This window comes from Thalia democratica, unplaced genomic scaffold (genome assembly GCF_965202585.1).
Source record: "Thalia democratica unplaced genomic scaffold, ktThaDemo2.hap1.1 HAP1_SCAFFOLD_468, whole genome shotgun sequence".
NCBI classification, from domain to species: Eukaryota; Metazoa; Chordata; class Thaliacea; order Salpida; family Salpidae; genus Thalia; species Thalia democratica.
Window position 1 is genome coordinate 31048 of NW_028139518.1, and position 21414 is coordinate 52461.

The 21414-nt window shown below is 24.0% G+C and overlaps 1 protein-coding gene across 1 annotated transcript; it reads left to right on the top strand.

Moving 5' to 3' along the window:
- The first annotated feature begins 1515 nt into the window (after window positions 1-1515).
- Window positions 1516-2310, top strand: LOC145846486 (kelch-like protein 8). Its single transcript, XM_082953243.1, has one exon. It carries the CDS (start codon window positions 1516-1518, stop codon window positions 2308-2310), a length of 795 nt encoding a protein of 264 aa, XP_082809369.1.
- The last annotated feature ends 19104 nt before the right edge of the window (window positions 2311-21414 follow it).

Here is a 21414-nt window from a genome sequence, read left to right on the forward strand (position 1 = left end):
AAATTTAAAGTTTATTTAGGCCCAAAAATGAAAATGAGTTTATAAAGTTTATAGTATTGCATTAAGAAAAACTTTTTTAAGATAAATATTAATATTATACAACTTTTCATTATAAATTATAGAAAAAATATAATTAATTGTGAATAAATCTACGTCAACCGACGTCCTAGTTTCGATGGGTACAAGTATTTAAAAAGCAGTGTGGGAATGAATAAAAAATATGAAACTACTCATTCGGAACACAACAACAGTAGATCATCTTGCACAAATAAGCAACAATGTGATTTTATTGAGCTAAGTAGAAATAACTCTTTGAATCTTAAAGAACAACTAGAAAAATCTGAAGAGGTTGCTCGACAAGGTTAGATTTTTTTTTCAATAACGTTTTAATATTAAAATGTTAGAATAAAATGGTGTTCACTTGTTTCCATATTTTTATAGTTTTGGTCACGTCATTTTAAACTTTTTTTTGTATTTTGTAACAATTATTTAAAATGTTGTTATAATTTTTTAGTAGCAGATCTATTAGAATTAAATAGGCTTATATGATAACAACTCAAATATTGTTTTTACTATAAATTGTAAAGTATTTATTATATTTATTTTTTAGTAGTTGAACAACTAGACTTTATTAAAATTTGCAAGTTGAAAGCAGCTAGTAGAAAATTAATTTGTATTTTAGACTCACTGACAATAAAAGTTACTTGTTCTAAGTTCTTAAGCCTTTTAGAACTTTAAATCTAATTTTCAACTAAGTTTTGATTGTAATTATTATTTAAGTTCTTATGCAAAAATTAGAAATAATAATTAGCAACCAATTTTTGTTTTACAGCTAAGTAAAACGTTTGTTGTTAAATTTAAAATTATTCATACATTAATTATCGTCGTGTAAACAATTTAGTACATTAAAATACTAGATAAAAAAATTCAAACTAGTTTCACTTTTAGGTTAAAATGAATTTAAAGGAAAGTTTTATTTACTTAACCTAAAAACTTGATTGATTTGTTGTATCCTAAATAATTTTAACATGTTGTAAACTCTCAAAAAAGAAGTTAAATTTTAAAGTATCAATATAATTCTTTAATTAACATAGAAACATTCAGAGAAAACTAAATTAACCTATGCTTAAGATAAGCATCAAATATGATTATCACATTGAAACAATTAAACATTTAACTTTATTTAAATATTTTTTAATAAAAAAAACATGTTTAGTGAAAATTATTTTATATTTAGCATAAATTTTACTATAACTCAAATACATTATAGGAGATCTGACATCAGATATCATATCATCTTCAAAAGAATACAAAGTCTTGTTAAGTGAAGAAAATGAAAAATAAATTTGTAAACGTGTCGATGATAAACTTAACACTAAAAATTTTGTAGCTGTTTATTATTTTTTCCGACAGTTTAAGTCATCAATTGTATATAATAGTTTGTTTGAGTTTATTGAACGATGTTTTCCTATTTTTGTTGATAATTCGTCATTTTTAGAGTTAGACTTTAAAAGTATGTCAAAAATATTGTCAAGCAGTGAACTAAATATTGATTCAGAATTGCAAGTTTGTAATGCAATAGTTTCCTGGCTTGGCCACAAAAAAGAACGCAATAAATATGCAACAGATCTTTTCTTAGAAATTCGTATACCCTTGTTATCGGTTCCTGCTTTGGATTATGTTTCAGAGAAAATTTATAGTTTTCTTGACGATTTTACTTCCTTAAACAAACTAATTTTAGAAAAATATAGAGAAACTGACTTGAAAAGCTTGAAATCTTTTACAAGGTTTTGTAACCAGAATAAATTTAACATTGTTTTATGTGGGGGTAAGAAAAAAGGAAAAGTATGCCGTAATGTGTATTTTGTTAGAGCAAATGATTTAAATTGTGTTAAAAACTTACCACAACTAGAAGTAGGCAGAGAATATTCAAATGTAGTTTTTATAAAAGGTGAACTTTTTACATTTGGTGGCAAAGATGATGGTTTACACTGCATAACGTCTATTGAAAGGTACTCAGCAACTACTAATGCATGGGAAATCATAAGTTATGTGCCTGGCAAACGTGCTAATTATTGTGCGTGTTCTTTTATGGGGAACGCTTATATTTTAGGGGGACATACACAAGGGAGAACACTTAACAGTTGTTTAATGTTCAATCCGGCAACTTGTAGCTTTAAAGAAGTTGCTGGTATGAACGAAGCAAGAAACTTTTCAGATTGTACCGTGTTGAAGAGAGAATTGTTGCTACTGGTGGTGGAAGTAATAAAAATAGAATACAAAACACTGTTGAGGCATATGACCATGTAGCTAATACATGGATAAACATGCCTAATATGGTTGAAGAAAGAGCTTTTCACATATCAGTTGCCAAGAAAAACAAACTGTTTGTATTTGGTGTTTTAACAAAAACTTGTGAAGTTTATGAATCAACTAGTAGAAGGTTTGTTTTACTTAAAAAGCCTGCTAAATCTTTTTTAATCCCAGATGCGGTCATTTCGATTGGTTATAAACTTGCTGCATTTCAAAGTAGAAAAAGCACTTGTTTAGTTTATGACGTAGAAAATAAGACCTGGTCAGAAGAACCTTGTAAGTTGAGTAAAGATGTGGAAAAATTTTGTTGTGCAAAAATACCTCAATATTAACAACAGCAGTAGAAATACAAATTGTTGAACATGTTATGGTTAATTTTTTTTAACACACAATGTAAGTGTATGTAGCTAAAATAATTACATACTTGCATATCACATGTTTTTTTTTTCACAATAAATAAAAGCTTTAAAAGTAAAGTTGTTATTTGTGACTTATGTACTTAAAATTTCAGCAGCAAGCTATAGTTATGAAAGTTATTAATTATCTGAATCTTGTATAAATTATTTAACAGTATACAAAAGCTTAAAGACAATTATAGGTCATTTAAAACTATTAATATTATAGATATATTTTTATTGTCAATTATATAAATACAAATTAAGAAGAAACTTAATTGACAATTGTTTTTATATCTAAATTACATTTATGTTTGAAAAAGTAACGAGCAAGTTATGTTGAAAAACATTTTTTACGTTTAAGTTTTACAAAAATATTAAAATTTTCGGTTCGTTAAACGTAACTTAGCTAGTTGCATTAGTAAAACGAGTTTAACTACACTATTTTAGAATCAAATGTTAACTTATAATTTATTTAAAAAATCTTTTTTGTAACTTGATTAACTAAATAAATGTTAGCAAATAAGTAACTTGTATTGTGTTAATTCGCTTATTTAACTTTTTTAAGTTGATAAAAGAAGTAAAACAATTAAATATAATTTATTTAACACAAAAATATTTTAAAAGACAGAATTTTTGATCTAATGTAAATAAAAAAGTTTGTAATCATTGACAATACATTTTTACTATTACGTAGTCTTAATGAATTATAAAAATGAAACTAAACGTCCATTTACTTATTAACAAACTTGCTAATTGCGAGTCACTTGTAACTAAGTATAAAATAATTAGCTACTGAAGTAACTTTAGTTGTAAAAATTTTAATATAACTGATTTGCAGTCATGATTCACTGCCAATTGGACTACAGGTTGCATATTTGGCTCTGAGTATTTTAAACCGTTCATTTTAACTAATTTGTATTTAAATTCAATGCTTATTGGTCCAAAATTGTAAATTTGGCTCTGAGTAGTTGAAACAGTTCATTTATAAGTGATTTGTATCTAAATTTACTACTTATTGGACAACAAGTTTGTATATTTGCTCTGACTAGTTGAAATGGAATCTAGTAGTTTGATTCCAGATTAAAGTAAAATAACATATTTTAACTGGTGTTACACTCAAAATACTTAGGACTTATAATAATTTAATATGTTTTACTGCTAAGTTTTATACTTGATTAAATTACCAATTTTCTAGTTTGGCTTTAATTGTTCTGATTTTAATACTAAATAATGTTTTTCCTAAAATCTTGCAACTTTTTAAATATGCTTACATTTTAATTAAACAGTACTGACACATATTAAAGTTGTTTTTAGTATTTCTAAATGATTCCAAAAACACTCAGATTAACTAAATTTTAATAGTTTTTTTTGTCCTAGTCAGTTTAGTTAGGTAAATTTTTTTTAATTTTTGGGTGGATTAAAAATCTTATTTCTTTTGTGATCATTCCATACTAACTTTAAACTAACACTTTTTAACTAAATATTTATTACAATTTTAATACCAGGTCCAAACATCTACATAAATAGGGTGAATGACCATTTTAGTTCGTGCAATTCAAATTCTTTTGTTTTATTGCTACAACTACTAATGTAATTTAATTATTGATATCGATAAGCCATTTTTCTTTTTCGAAAAACTTTAATTCATTTTTGAGATATAGTTGAATAAGTTATATTATACATAAAATACTATATTTTATTTTAACCTCAAAAAAATTTCAAAACAATTCAACACATTCGCTTGTAGATATCGATAAAACCTACTTTTTTTTTTTTTTAAACATGTTGATATTTTAGGATATGGTCTCTTAAATACTTGTTTACGGATTTGAATTATCTTGTACCACATATATACTATAACAAATTTATAAATAAAATTAATACAACAAATGTAAAACTTTTTAAATGTTTACACAATTACGGTAAGTAACATTAAATATTTCACTAGTACACTATACTAAAACTATAAAATAACAAAAATAATGCTTTTACATATTTTTATTATTTCTTTAGTTTTCTACAAACTATAAGTTTCTTTTATCTACTAAGCTTTATCAAGTTTTTATCTAGTTTTTAATCTCTTAACATTATACAAATATAAAATTATATTCGGTTTAAAATAGGGAAATTTCATAAAGTTATTACTTTAAAAATAAATAATGAAAAGTAATACTTTTTACGTATCTTTTCTTATTTATTAAGTAGTTTCTTTTACTTACTTATATACAGTTTTGTTAGCTAGAAATAAACAAAGTCTTTTATTAAAAAAAAACATATTTCTACAACTTTTTGTCAATGTGATACAATTGTAACATTAAAAAAAGTTAAACTTTTAACTAAAAATACATCAAAAGTTAGTTAATCAAGCTTAATACTGAACAAAAAAAGAATTTAAGCGTTTAGCGTACCAGCACAAATATCAAACACCTTTTTTTAAATTACATTCGTAATAGGGTTTAACATCTATATAACAAAGAAAAGTATCCTTAACTATTTAATGTTTCAGTTCATCCACAAATTCAAAAAAATCTTTAACAAAATATTTTGAAAATTATTTCAAAACCAGTTCTAATAAACTATATAAATGTTTATCTAGTTCTTGTTGCGGAGATCTTACAATAGAGATTATAGGGGTAAAGGTATATTAACTTTAAGTTAATTTGATAGACCATATTAAAGAGGTCTGATAAAATTTACTGGTGTATTTAAATTATAATTTTCAAGTGATAGTTCTTTGTTTTCAACAAGTCATTTTAGTATTTTACAAATTAATTTTTCTAACTTATATGTTGTTAAATTGTCTTTCACAGGTTCTAGTTCGTTAAACTTAGTCTCATTAATTATTATTTTTAACATTTTAGAAACATAATCATCCTTGTTCAGATTATTCCATTTAAATAACTGTTTTGTTTTTTGCTAGATTAACTAGTACCTGAATTTTTGTAAAGTTGTAAAAGTATCAAATTTTCTTTATTTTGTTACATTTGTATCACACTAACGAAAACTTGTTGAAATATGTTTGTTTTGAATAAAAAAGACTTCGTTCATTTTTTTTTTAACAAGCTGTAAGTTACATGTTTACTATATTTGTGCAAAGTCAACTATATTATATAAATCTGCTAAGTTTTCGTTATTAAACTTTTATTGTCACATAAAAAAATTAGATGTAATTAGGTCGCTATACGGTTTTTTTATTTTTGTTTTAACATTAATTATATTTTTGTTAGTTTTAATACTAAACTACAAACTAATACTAAAATCTACATATTCATAGTAGAAAAATATTAAAAGAAACCTGAGTTAATAGTAGATGTGATTAATCTTTTGTTAAAATAGTATCATATTGTTTCTTGGGACACCTTTTATTTTGATTTCTTTTAACCAATGTAATTTTTTAAAGTAATTAATTACTCCTAGTAACAAGTTTCATTTCAATTTGGTTTTTTTTTATAAGATATCCTTCACCAAATGCTTTGGTTCACTCTGCTATTTATATATGTAGTATTTGTTTTAGCCAAAATTGAAGAAGGTGCAATACTGTGTTTCTGCATATTCAAAAGCTCTTAATTTTTTTTCGACCAAAGCATTTGGTGAAACAATTGTGATGTCAAAAACTGAAAAGAAACAAAATTATTTGTTTTAGTAATTGATTACTATAAAAAAATTTTGTGCAATTACGAAAGACGTCAAAAAAATAAATGGTGTTCCCAGAAACAATATGATACTATTTTAACAAAAGAGTAAATAACATCTACTATCAAAGCAGGTTTCTTATAATTTTTTTTTACTGTGAATATGCTTGAATTAATATTTTTTATCAATTAAGAGTAAACTAAAATAGTAGTTAATATCAACTCAATACCTTGTAAAATAGAATTTTACTATGTGTATAATATAGCCCTTAGCAAGGTAAAGGCTTCTATATAATAGATTTATAGATGAAAGATTATACCTAGCTAAGTGCTCAATCTCGTAAACAGCATTTATATAGACAATAAAATTATGATAAACTGCTTTTAATTTAGAGAATTAAAATATATAAAGCAACTAAAAAATTAACTTTTAATTATACTAAATGTATAATACTTTATAAAACTAAACTAATAGTAATGTCAAAAAAATAACTTACTTAAGGCTAATTAAAAACTTTGATATAAATAATTATTTTTTCTTTAAAAAAAACACGTTTGATATTTAAAGAAAAATTACACTAATTTTAATAAATTTACATGCAGTTTTTATAATATATATCTAGGTGTTTTACTTTTAGACAGGTGCTCTCAATAATCATAATTTCTAATATTGGAAAATAATTTAAAATGTACTTCATATTTATATCAACATGCAATTGAAATGAAATTACATCAGTAATATCTTTCTGACTAGCTGACTTCACACATTTAAATTTCAAAATCAAAAAATCTATAAGAAAAAACAGCAGAAGAACTTGCTTTCAGTTTTTTAAAAAAGTACGTTTTTTACAGACAAACTTAGCATATTTTGTCTAATAATGATGTCATAAAACATCAAAAGCAGTTGAAATATCTTTTATTTATGCCTATATTATAAAATTTTATTTAACGTATAAATTATTAATCTAGGGCTAACAAATTTAAATTTAAAAATAAGTGATTTTATTGCTGTTTAAGTCGAAAAAAAGTAAAATATTTGATATTAAGGGTTGAAATTATTTTATGAAGTGCGATTGTTTTTTATTGCAAATTATTTTCTTTTCAGAATCTAATTCATTTCTTCAAAACCCTAAACACATCCATATTATATCTCCTCATAAGTCTAGCAAACATCACTCAAATACTACCTACCCCTAAAACGAGTTTTTGTAAGTTTGTAACTTACAAAACTCGTTTTTTAGTTTTACTTGATTTATTTGTATTTTAAAATAATTTAGATTGTTTTTTAAAGTGTAAGATAATTTAAAACATTTTAGTCTCGGTTTGTCATAACCTAATATTAAATAAAAATGTTTTACTTATAGATTACAAAATACACATTTCGCATTTTTGATGCAAAATTAAAACAGAGTCTTTTAGAGTTTTTTTGGTTAGTGCTATGTTGCAGTTATATTTGTTTAATACTTTTGAGTAAATAAATAACGTTCAAAAACATAGACTTGTTTGTTAATATATATATTTTTTTTTATGTTTTTTTTTGCAAATTGGATTTTTCGGCTTAGCACGATTTTTATATTACTATATGTTGATATATTTATGTTTATAAACCTTTTGTCTTTGTAGGAAAAACTATACCTGATGTCAGTACTTTGATTTCATCTTTGGAAGCAAACAAAATTACTTTTAATGAAGATTTAGATAAACAAGTCTACAGCAGAATCGAGAAAAAAATAAATTTTCACCATGTCATAGCTTTTTATCAGTTTAACAACAAAAAAGTATTTAACAAAAAAGTTTGTGTAGATCAGAGGTTTCACAAAATAGGCAAGTTGCCCCTTCGGGGACCATGAGCATTTAAGGAGCCAAAGGGGGGCCATGAGGTTGTAATTTGAAACTTACACTACATATTCTGGAATTGTTAATGAAGAGCAAAAAAAACGTTTCAGGTGCTTTTAATGGTAGTTTTATGAGTTATCTTTTTAAAGGAGGCCATTTGTAAAAATGTTTAGATAACCCTGGTATACAGATAGAAGGTGTTAAGGTAGTATAACTTAATTTTTATTTTAATTAAAAAAAAGAGTTTAAACTTATTTGAAGTTTAACAGCTTTTAATAAATTTGTTTCTTTATAACCATTTTTTTAAACAATATTCTTTCAACAAGTAAGTTTGTAATGGATGTCACTCTCTAAATTTTTTTAGTAAAAATTATAAATTAATCTAGACTGGTTTGTTGGAGCTCATGTAATACCCAAACTATTTAGAAAAAGTTGAGAAAAAAAGAAAATGTTTGATTCATTCAGAAACTAAAATTTTGCAAAATAATGCATTTTAAAAAGTTAATCCCACCCACAGATTACAGGATCTAAGTACTATATTAAAAAAAAAACACAACAGGGTTGTCACACACTTAAAGTACCCAGGCTACTCAGAACAATTCAGATTGCTTTGAACCTTTTAAAAAACTTAGACTAGCTAAGGTCTGATTAAATAAACTCTCATTTGGCAAATTACTGGCTAGCAGTGATATTTTTATAACCTAAGCCTTTGCATAATTTTAAAATCGATCATCTTAAAAGCTGTTTTTATAAACTAATTTTGTTTTTCTTAGTATGTTTCTAAAATTTCAATTAAAATCAATAGCTTTAATTTTATTATTCGTTTAATTTTTTCATTTTGATCGAAATTTTTCTATATTCAACATTATAATTTTTTTTTTCAATCTTTAAAAAAAAACTCAGACTAGCATTGTGTTACCTAAGCTAGTTGTTTTTTTTGTAAGAAAAAAAGACGAAGTTGTCACATAAGAGCTAAAGATGATTAAAAAAGATTTCAAAAACTTTTAAAAAAATTAACTACAGTTTTTTATAAATTATAAAATCATAATTGTAAAATCATAAGAAAGTAGACTAGTTGTTTTTTAAATTTACTCCTATTCAACTATTGATTTAAACTAAAAATGTTGTTTATTTTAGATTTAATACATTTAGAAATGTTTTTATTTTTATTTTAAAAATCATTTTAATTATTTTTTTTAAGCACACTTACTTACTGACATCAACAAAATTTTGGGTTTGTTAACTAAGAAAATGTTCTATAATGCTTTCGTATTGTAGTATAAATTTTTTAAATATTAATACAATACATTATGTAATGTATTTAAATTACTTAAAATGTTAAAGCTTAAATTTATGAAATATATCATAACTGACATCACATTTTGTTTTTAAGTAGTCTATTTTACTAATTTACTACTTACAGTTACCTCATGTTATTTACGCACATTGTGTCCACAGAAAAAATGCGTAAAGATACGAAAGGTACCAAATATACTTACTATAGTAGCTGTTTTTTGATATTGCTTTTAGTTAAAAACAGATTGGGGACTTTCCCATTTTAAACAATTTGTTTACTTTATTTATAAATATGAAAATAAAAAGATGAAAATATACATATACTAAAAAAAAGAATTTAAATTTATAAAAATAACAATACTTGTGAAAAATTTTACTTATTTTAATAATAAGCAAATTTCAATTTATCTTTATTGATATGTAATTTGATACTTAATATTTATGTTCTAATCTATAAAATAACTTGTGCAATACTTAAAAAGTTAAAGTTTTTGTTTTTTGAATTTTTTAGAATTCTACAGACTGGTAAAGATGCGAGAGGTTACTGTATTTTATTTTATGTATTAGTTTGTTAATATGTATCGTTTTTTAGAACGTTTAAAAACATAAATAAACTTGATTAGTTTTAAGTAGAAAAACTTTGTTTTAAAAAAATAATCTACTTCATTTTTTTCTTTTAGTATATATTCTTTTGACTATTAAATTAGTTAATATTAAAGTTGTTTTAAATGTTGAAAAATTGCTCAAATACTACGGATGAACAACTAAATCTCAATAAATATATCTATTTGTATTCAGTACAGCAAGTTGTTAGACAAAGATAAGTCAAGCAACCATGTTTCTTAAAACTAAGAATTGCTATTTAGTAAAAATAAATGCTGTTTTTTTATATTTTTTATTTATTTATCATATTTATTTTCAGCATTCATTTCAGTTGTAGAAAAAAAAGGTTTAATATAAAGATTTTTTTTCAAATACTGAACTCAGATATAAGTTAATAATAAGGCATATTCCCACATGCTTAGAAACATAGTATTGTTTTTTATTTGTATTAAAGATCTAATAACTATACTAAAATAAGAGTTTAACATCTTTTATCTTTTTTTTTGAATAAAATATAATTATACTTAAAAATTTTATGTTCCAGGTATTAAGTATAAGTTAACTAAAAATGTATTTTGCTTTACATTTTCAAAATATATTATACCACCAGACTTGTACAATAATAAATTTAAATTTCAGTTCTTATTTATTATTTTTTCAGTTACATTATTTTTAAATTAAATGTAAGTACTGAAAGACAAAACAAAATAAAAGAAAAAAAGTTAGTTGTTAAGAATTTAAGTGTTTTTACTATGGGACAAAAAGTTCTTTAAACATAATGTTTAAGCTCTGAAAAGTGCAGTTATCAGAATTTAAATAACTTGAAAATCTGTTCTACATACTTTTATATACATTTCCGGTTACATATATTTTAAGTTGTTTTTATATAATTTTTTTTAATTTTATTGTAATTAATAAATTCAAATAACTATTGAAACATAAAAATCTAAAAACTTACCAGGTTTTTACTTACTATGGGTTGCCAAAAAAACCTAAAGTACTGAAAAAACTGTAATTTGAGAAACATTTAAACAAAACTATTTTAAACAAAAATAATTAAAAACCAATTTTTAATTTAAGTAAAAATCTCTAAAAAACCTGTAAAAGCTTGAATTTTTAAGCAGTCTAAGTGTTAAAATTTTAAATTGACAGAAAAATTCATCATATAGATGCAATAAAAAATTCAATATTAAAAACATTTATTATCAAAAAAGACATTTAAAGTAGTATAAAAGTATCTTACTAGTAAACTTTAGCACAATTTTTTTTCCTTAAACTTAACATTAAACTAAAAATAGACTAAAAAACGTGTACTTTTAAAAACTTGAAGACAAAACTTTAAAATATGGAAGAAACTTGTCTAAAAAATACTGCAACCCTCCTCACTCAAACTACATAGGTATTTTAATTGTTTGGAATAGTCTGACCAACTCAGTCTAGTTTAAACTTAAAAAAGCCTTTTTTTATTATCTTTCAGTCTACTTTAAATACTTTGTTTCTTAAACTGATGATACTTTTATGATTTTATAATTTTTTTTTTTAATCTGATTTTATTACGTCTCTTGGTATTCATTGTGTATTTAATAATTTTTAAGCTGTATTAGAAATTTTTATTTTCAGTTTTTCCTAATTCTAAGGTTTTTTTAAGCTTTTGCATAATCATGTAAGCTTGATGTACCCTGGTTAGTTTTTGGTCACCAACTCTTGTTTTTTGCTTCAAAGTGTGGCAACCCTTGAAGTATTATAATAATTTATTTACACTGTAATGACAAGTATTAAAGTTTGTTTAAAAATTTTTGAATGATTTAAGTCTCAGGATATCTAATGTTTAATCTTTTTTTTTCTAAGTAAGTTAAGTTTGATAAGTTTTTATAAACTTTATATTGGTTATCCTAAATTTAACTTTTTTAATTTTAGTTCCATTTTTCAAATAAGATATCCAACAATAGTAGGAATTATATTTATAACTTAGTTGTACAAATTTGAACTTTACATAAAAAATATTTATTTATTGTAATTTATAGTATTAAATTACACTTGTATTATAAACTTCTATTTGTAAATGTATAGTAACATTTTTTTACCAAAGTTAATATCAAGATTAATGAAATCAGTTAATGTTCAACCCAACTTAATTTTTCTAAAAATGATGAAATGTTTTCTTTAAATATAAGTATTTTTAATTTAATGTAAATTGTAGATTTAAGTAAATAATAAAACATAATTTTTTAAGAATTAACAAGTTTTCAACTCACTTAAACTATTCTGATTATTCTTTATTTTTTAAAGACTCTGACCAACTCAGGCTAGTTTACATTAAAAAAGGGTTGTTATATTTTTCAGCAACTCTCAGGCTAGTTTAAATATTTTTTTTCAATTTAGAATTCTTTTTATGACTTTATACAATTTTTTCAAATGCAATTTCATCTATTTTTTTTATTGTTTTTGTATTTCAGTTTAAACATAAATAATATTCATTTACTGAGTTTTAGTCTATCATTAATATTTTTTAACCCATACATGTACATGATAGCTTGATGTTACTCTGGTTAGCTACTGCTCAACAATTCTGCCTTATTGCTTCAAAAAGTGGCAAACCTTGAAGTATGGTTATACTTTGTTTAAGCATATATTAAAAACTGACACATATTAAAGATTTTATAAACATTTTAAACAACTTTTTTAGTTTAAGCTGATTAAGGTTTCATTACCAGTTTAGCTTAATAAGTTATGGTATATTTTTTACAGGTTTTTCTTATTTTTTTACTGAAAAAGCATGTTATTTATTCCAAATTTAAGTTATTTAGATTTTACAAACTCTTTTATAACCTTGATTACATAATGTTTATAACCAATTTTTGGGCTTTTACTTTAATATTACTTTTATGTGCATTAATTCAGGATCACTCAGGTTAGTTTGTAATTAGAGCTACTAGTTATTCACTTAGATATTTTGTTTTATAAAAGTGTGGCAACCCTATTATTGTTTTTTTTAATTTATATTTATTCATAATTTATATTGTGAAATAAATTTATTTGTTAGAAAATATTGAAAAGAGAAAGTACTTATATATTTATTTATTATAGATTCAGCTCGTAGAAGTCTATGTAAGAATAAGTTAAGATTCTTAATTTTATCACAGAAGCTGCTTTAATAATACTTATAAAATGTTAAAGTGGTTTATTTGTTCCTAGAACTAGCTAAAACTAAAACTAAACTACTAAACTAAAAATCCTTTTAATAGTAAAAAAAATATTTTTAGTTGTTAGTTTCCACCAGTCTTAATTAGCTTGTAAACTACTGGTCCAAATGAAGAAAACTTGTTTTTAAAAAATTAGATCTTATGATGTTTAAATACTTAAGTATAAAATGATATATTTAGTAAGATTTGGAAAGATCAACTAAAATTAAAAAAAAAAAACTGTATAAACTATTTAATGTTTTAATGCAAAAATAATGCAGTCTAAATTTATTTTTATGTGTTGTGTTAAGTAATCAAAGGTAGTGGTTAATGCCTAATTTAAAGCACTTGTTAATAAACTTATGATAGTAAAAATGTATAAATGACGTATATACATATATTTTATTCTAAGAGTTGTTTATCTTTTTAATTTTAATTTGAAAGTTTTGTTTTGATTTATAATTTTGATTATGATGTTTTTTTAATGTGACTTCCTACATTTATTTGATAAAATTCGTACCTCAAAAAAATATTTTTTTAAAATCAGTATAAAAACTTTAAAGTATATCAAACAAAAAGGTTTTTTTAAATATGTTAAAGTGGAAACATTTCATATTTATATACATTTCAGAAGTAATATAATAAGTTATGAATATAGATAAGTTAAACAACACTCAAGTTTTTACGGGTAAAAATTACTCTAATAGCCCAATAGGAAAGAAAAGAAAATATGAAACTACTCATCCGGAACAGGACAACATTAAATTATCTTGCACAAATAAGCAGCTGTGTGATTTTAGTGAGCTGTGTAGAAACAATTGTGTGAAGTCTAAAGAACAATTGGAAACCTTAAAAGGGGCTGCTCAATCAGGTTAGATTTCTAAAGCAACAACTTTTAAAAGTTTTAAAAAATAGTTTGAAATTTAGCTGGTTTGAAATTGTTTCATTGTTATATAAATTGTGTCTACCCATTTTAAAAAAAATAATTTTCATGATAATAAAAATTTTGTTTAAATTTTTTAATACCTGATCTTGTCCGTCAAAAACTTTATTCAATTTGTAAATACAACACTAGCTTGTTTTTTTTTATTAATTATAAAGTTAATAGGATAGTTATTTGGCCACAGGTTATCGATTAGACTCAATAAAAATAAATCGTAATTTTTAAGAGGCTATCGAACGTTTAATCAGTATCTTACACTACCTGTCTAAAATATTTACTAAGTTTCTTAATGTCTTGTACAATGATCTTTAGCAATTTTTACCTGAATCTTTATCTAAAGATTTTATTTTTAATTATAACAATACTTTTGTGAACAAATTAACGTAATAATAAAAATATTATATTTTTTGTTTACAGCTAAGTTAGTAGTTTAATACAAAACTATACAAATGATTTTTTTTTGTTGTTTAAATAGTTTAGTCTATTAAAATAGATGTCATAAAGATGCTAATTAACTTAATTTTAACAAAAATAAGACTAAAGGGAAATCTTCATTTGTTTAAGCTCAGACTTTAATAATAAAAATCAACTCAAAGATGATTATAAAATTTTGTAAAATACTATGAAATTCCTAAAAAAAACGTTTTAAAATAATGAGTATTATTTTTTGCTATTCAAATCACTAAAAAAGAAAAAAAAATCTAATTTTAAGTTACTAATTGAAACTATAAAAATGAACAAAAAAAAGTTCAATTTTTTATATTGTAATTTAACAATTTTGACTAACAATAAAATATGAGCAAAATATGTTTTGTATTTAAAAGCTCTTATATTATACCATTATTAAATTGTAGGAAATACGACACAATGTATAATATCATCTTCAAAAGAATCGAAAATGATGTTAAGTGAAGATTTAGAAGCAGGAATTTGCAAATGCATCAAGGATAAATCTGGTTTTAAAAATGTGGTAGCTGTTTATTATTTTTCTCGACTATTTATCTTAACGACTGTATCTGAGAATGTATTGCAGTTTATTGAACGATGTTTTTCAATGATTGTTGATAATACGTCATTTTTAGAGTTAGACTTTAAAAGTATGACAAAAATATTGTCGAGCAGTGAACTAAACATTGATTCAGAAATGGAAGCTTTTCACGGATTAGTTTCTTGGCTTAGCCACAAAAAAGAACGTAATAAATATGCTAAAAGTCTTTTTATGGAGATACGTCTATCATTGTTATCAGTTCCTGCTTTAAATTATGTTTCAAAATATGTATCACGTTTTCTTGACGATTGTGCTTTTATAAATGAACTAATTATAGAAAAAAATATAAACTCTCATATAAAAAGATTTAAAGCGTTTAGTAGGTATTGTAACCAAAATAAGTTTAATATAATTGTATGTGGGGGTGAGAAGAATGGTACAGTTGTTCGTGATGTGTATAGTATTAAAACAAACAATTATAATAATGTTACAAGTTTACTACAACTTGAAAAAGGCAGACAAAGCTCAGAAATAGTTTGCATAAAGGGTGAAATTTTTGTATTTGGTGGCTATAGTGATGATTTAGAATGCATATTGTCTATTGAAAAGTATTCTAGCATTGGTAATACATGGGAAACTATAAGTCACATGTACGATAAACGTATACACCACTCTGCCTGTTCTTTTATGGGAAACTTTTATGCTTTAGGAGGAGAACTTCAAAGGGTAATTAGTTCTTGTCTTAAGTTCAATCCAAAAGTTTGTAGCTGGATAAAAGTTGCTGGTATGAACGTAGCTAGATCATTGGCTTCATGTTCAGTATTTGAAGGAAATATTGTTGTTACTGGAGGATGGAACAATGGACCAATAAACACTGTTGAGTCATATGATCATGTAGCTAATATATGGACAAACATGCCTAACATGAATAAAGAAAGACATCAACACAAATCAGTAGCAATAAAAAACAAACTGTATGTATTCGGAGGATTTTTGACTACAACGTTTGAAGTTTATGATTCCATTTGTAACACATTTGTCTTACTTAAATCGCCTCATTATTTCTTTACTCTCCCGAATTCCGTTATTTCTATTGGGAGCAAACTTGTTTTATTTCATAGTTTTGAAAATAGCTTTTTAGTTTATGACACAGAAAATGATTCATTGTCAGAGGAACCAATTAAAGTAACAAATGACCTTTCAGAGTTTTCTTGTGTCAAAGTGCCTCAATTCTGATAAGAAGCAAATAAGATCTAATAGAATAGCTTTCTGTAGTCTTTTAATCGTAATTATCCGAATAAAGTGTTTTTATTTTTATTACTTTATGCTTCATATTAGATTATATAATTGCAAAAATAAAATTTATTAGCCTCTAACTAAACTAACAATTCTACTTTCAAACAAATTCATAAGTTTTAAAAGTAATGTAAATTAGTTAACAAAATATAAAAACAATTGAGTTTCTATTTCAGTAAAATCATCTGTAAAAGTCTGTAGAGCAGAAGCCTGGACCTTCGTATACTTAGACTGGTTTCATGTTAAATCATGATAAATCGTTTGTAGATTTATTAGTGCACGTTTTTAGGTTGTGACTGACTGATGTGTCCTAATAAGGACAAAACCGGTCTCAGTCTACCGAACTCTGTAGTCAAATTGTTATGATCAAACATTTTGTTAAAACTATATTTCTTGTAAGTATTATCTTTAATATAAACTTTTGAATGATTCTTATTTTATTTAATATACTAAGCAATAAAAAAAAAATTTAAAATTTAGCTTATATAGTGAAAATGCAATCAACGTAAAAGTAATAATAATAAAGCAAAGGGTAGTTAACAATACATAAGTACTTCTAATTACAATGCAACTAAAAATATTTATAAAACAGAGCAACAACTTATAAAACAGTTTAAGAAAACAACGAAATTCTATACATCAAAATGTATATGTTTACACAACTTAGGTTTTCTAAATAAAATACAAATAGCCTCAAGTTTAATTAAATCAGATTGTGATAACAATTTTCAATAATTTAAAATATTTTTAAGTTATAACTACTTGCACAATCAAGGTTATTTACCAAGTGTTCAGCAATAGCAGATCTTTTTGAAGCATTTATTACTCTTATAGATTTAGTTTTCTTATTACTCATAACATGTTTTTAAAGTCTGATTCTTACGTTTTGCTTTGTAAAATTTTGGTACAAAGTTTTATACAAACTTTGTAACATTGATCTTAGTCGGCCGATGACTTCAGTGACGGGCCGATCAATTTCACTCAGCGAGCTGGATCCCACCCGTTTGCCGTACGTTGCCCACCCCTACCTTAAGCCGTAAGGTTGTCTCTTAAATATTATAATATTACAAATTTTAATGCGTATTATAAAATAATAAATAGTTATTTGATTAAATAATTAAATTATTGAAAACAAGCTTAATCGTTGAATTCCTCCTTTCTATCCGTCTTGGCGTTGTAGCATCTGTTGTGTAGTGACTAAAAATTATTAACAATCTCGATATCTGCTGCGACGGCGTTCATCTGCAGACGTGTGTGACGCTTTCTTTTTCCGTAAGTAGCGCACTCGAGCAATTATGACGTCTTGCGCATTAAAGAATATCTTGCTTCGTATCAGCTTTAAGGGACGATTAGTGATTTTCACTTTGAGTTTTATGATTAATATATAACATAACCAAGTTCTTCCAACAGTTTTGCTTGCTCAACCATCAGTGTAAAACAATTCAAATAAATTCTTTTTTTTTATATAGAGCGACAAATAAAAATCGTCCAAAAATGTAACACGGTTAAGTTAATGAAAGCAAGCTTATTCAGTTTTAATTGTAAAACTAGAATTATTGAAAACTATTTAGTTTATAATAAACACATACCAATAATACAATCGAAAAGCTAGTATTTTGCTAAAACTTCAGAGTATAATAACACATTATAAATATTTTTTTTCTCTGCAACAATTTCGATGCACTTTATCTAAACAAAAACATTTTTTTTTATAAATTATGTAAAAATTATTTTACGTTTCACACGAATTTCTTCCATTTATTTCCGTTAAGATAACGGTTTGTAAGCACTAAACAGTTGCAACATTTTACAGCTTGATTAAATACAGTCAGTTAACACTGAAATTGCTTTAAGAGAACTTTTGTATACATTTAAAATAAAAATTTGAAAAAGAAAGCAACATTTTGAAGCACGCTTATTTTATGTTTTGTTTAATTCTCGCAACACTATTTTATTTTGGGTTGCTGATTAAAGACTACAAGTTTAGCTTGTTGAAAAAACAGTATTATGTTTCACAAAGTGATAAAATATTTTAAAAGATATTTAATAAAAATGCACTTAAAATTCATGTTTTAAACCTGAATAACTCTTTAAAAATGAGAAAATACTCGAAATTTTTATAAAACTAATACTTCTTAAGTTTCAAAATTAGTCTTTTATCCAGAAACACTAATTAAAACTTTGACTGTAAAAAGTTATTTAGCTTGTTAAAATAAACTTTTAAAACGTTTAAAAAGATACTTTGAAATTAAATACGTTTCTTAAATTCACTTTAAGTTTAAAAGACATTATATCTATAGTTATATCTAATTTCAAAATTTTGATAAGTTTATAATAGTTTTATAGAAACAAGAATAATACAGCAAGTATTAATCTTTTTACAATTTCAAGTTTTTTTCGATCATCTATAAAATACAAAATAGAATACTAATTTTTTTTCGATACTTATTTTAAAAATTAAGATTTGTTTAAACATTTAGTTCCAACAAGTTTATCGAATTAAAAACTTACAAACCTTCTATTTTGAGAAACCTTTTTAGAAAAATTATAGTTTTGGTTTTGTATAAGTATATAAATGCATAAAAACTATCAATTTTTAAAATTGAAATTAACATACATAATAAATCAAGAATACCACTATGTAAAAATTTATTACAAATTACATCTTTAGTAAGATAAATATTAAACTAAAACAGGGGAACAAACTGCATTTGATTTCCTTTTAAATTTAACGGGAAGTTTTGAGGCAAAGTTCTTGTTCATCCAACATTTATGAGAAAGCTCGCAAGGTCACATGTTATACTGAAGAAAATATGATAGAGTTAAGATAAAATGAAAATAAAAATCAGTCACAAGTTTATTGATGCAAGTTTATATTCCCATATTTCAGCGATATGTTTTCGCCAGCGTATAAAGTTGTACCATGAAACAAAAATGCACGAAGACACTTTTGCACGAGCAGACATTTTTGCAACGGTTAATTTTATTTTTTATAAATTATTTAATAATACTTGTTTTTTTTAATATAGTTTTATTTTACTATCACTGTTGCTCCTAACCCTATCCTCGGTCAGTAGCTTTTTTTACTATTTAATTAATTTGTATTTAATTATTTTTATAATTTTTACTATAATTTTTTGTAATTTTGTAATTTTTTTTTTTTTAACTTTTACTTCCGTGTAAAAGTGACCCTCTGTGCAAAGTTATAAGTCGTGCAAAGTTGACCCTTGATGCAAAGTTTTTCTTGTGCAATTTTATCTCCTTGTGAAATTTAATCTCCATTGTGCAATTTCGTCTTCGAGGAATTCTAACCCATTCCTTTCAGCCTTATATAAACTCTCATCAATTGGAGCAGTAATACACTCTGAACCAGAGATGTTAAATCGCAGAGCACAAAATCCCCGCAGTAGAATAAAAAAATAAAATTCCCCGGCAATAGAATTGAAATTTCTTATGAAAGAAAAAGCTGTATTTTACAAGTTGAGAACATAAAAGTTTCATATATTCAATTACACCAACATATTTAAAGCCATATTGTTTTTATAAATATGAATGCCTTAAATGTAAGTTTATGTTTTTTATTTTCATAAGGTTAATTTTAGTCACTTTATTGTTAATTTAATCATAACTACCTTTTAACCTTATAGTTGTAGGTAATGTTTGGTTAGAAAAATTAAAGAAAAGTATCTTCCACTTATTTAAATGGTTAATAAACTAAAAACATTGTAGCTTTGGAACTAATTGATGTTAAGTTAATTTATTATTTGATTTTTTTTTCCAAAAATTAGATGAAATAGACAAATTTTTTTTTCTTATATCCTACTTTTATCAAATTATTTGAATTTTTAAACTTGAAAATAAATTTTGATTATTATAATTTTTTAAGATTCATTATAAATTATTTTACTAAGACATAGATTTCACTTAAAAGTAATTTGAATATAATTTATTATTTTTGTTTACAAACTTGAAACTACTATTTGCTAAGTAGAAATCTATATAAAATTTTCAATTTTTAATGTTGCAAATTCATTGAGTCTTTTTTTATTATAATTAGGTAATTTATTTAAAAAAAAATTTATATTTGAAAGTTTTAGTATACAACTCAAGGTTTTTACAACTAGTTTTGTAAATTAAGCAGAGTTGAAACAAGGTCAGGAAAAGTCAGAAAACTCAGGAAAAGCAGAAAAAAAGACAAATAACAAGAATAGTAAGGTTTTTTTTTTAACAGTCAGGAAGTTTAACTAAATATTTAAAAATACCAGATTTTGTCAGTTTAAATTTACTGAATTCCTTATATTCAAAAACAAGTCTTTGAATGGTAAAGAATTAATTAAAATTCTTTAAAGTGTGATTAAAATTGAAAAAATTTCCAAGAATTTTACAAAATTACTTAATTATCAATGCCTTCATCTTGTAAAATTAAATGAATATCCTTTATAAAACTGCAAAATGTTTCTATTAAAATTTTGTTTAACTACCCTACTTGAACAGACAGTTTTTGTAGGCAGTATGATAATCTGTAGCATTTTTTAGTAAAACAATGATAATACACAAGAGTTTATCTAGCATACTTTAGAATTGAATTGTTTTTTGTTTAAGTAAATAAATAATTTCATTCTAATTAAACACTAGGTTTAGTGTTTTGGGTAATAAGTTTATGTGTATAATTTACCTGTTTATAATTTTTTCAAAATTGTTTATATTTAAAAAAAAATTATAAAAGAGGTGAATTTCATAGTTAAGTTTAATTATTTATAGTATATTGTAGAATAGCTGTCTTTTAATATTTTTACATAAATAAGGGTAAAATATTCACCTCAATATGTTACATGCAATGTTTAATCTTTTCTCTAATAAATAGAACTGTTCTGGATTCTAAAATGTAGTTTAAAAATAAATTAATTTAAATTAAATATTAATAATT

Bases quoted from the DNA above. Each gene is read 5' to 3' on its own strand.
- LOC145846486 (XM_082953243.1), top strand. From the start codon at position 1,516: ATGTCAAAAATATTGTCAAGCAGTGAACTAAATATTGATTCAGAATTG.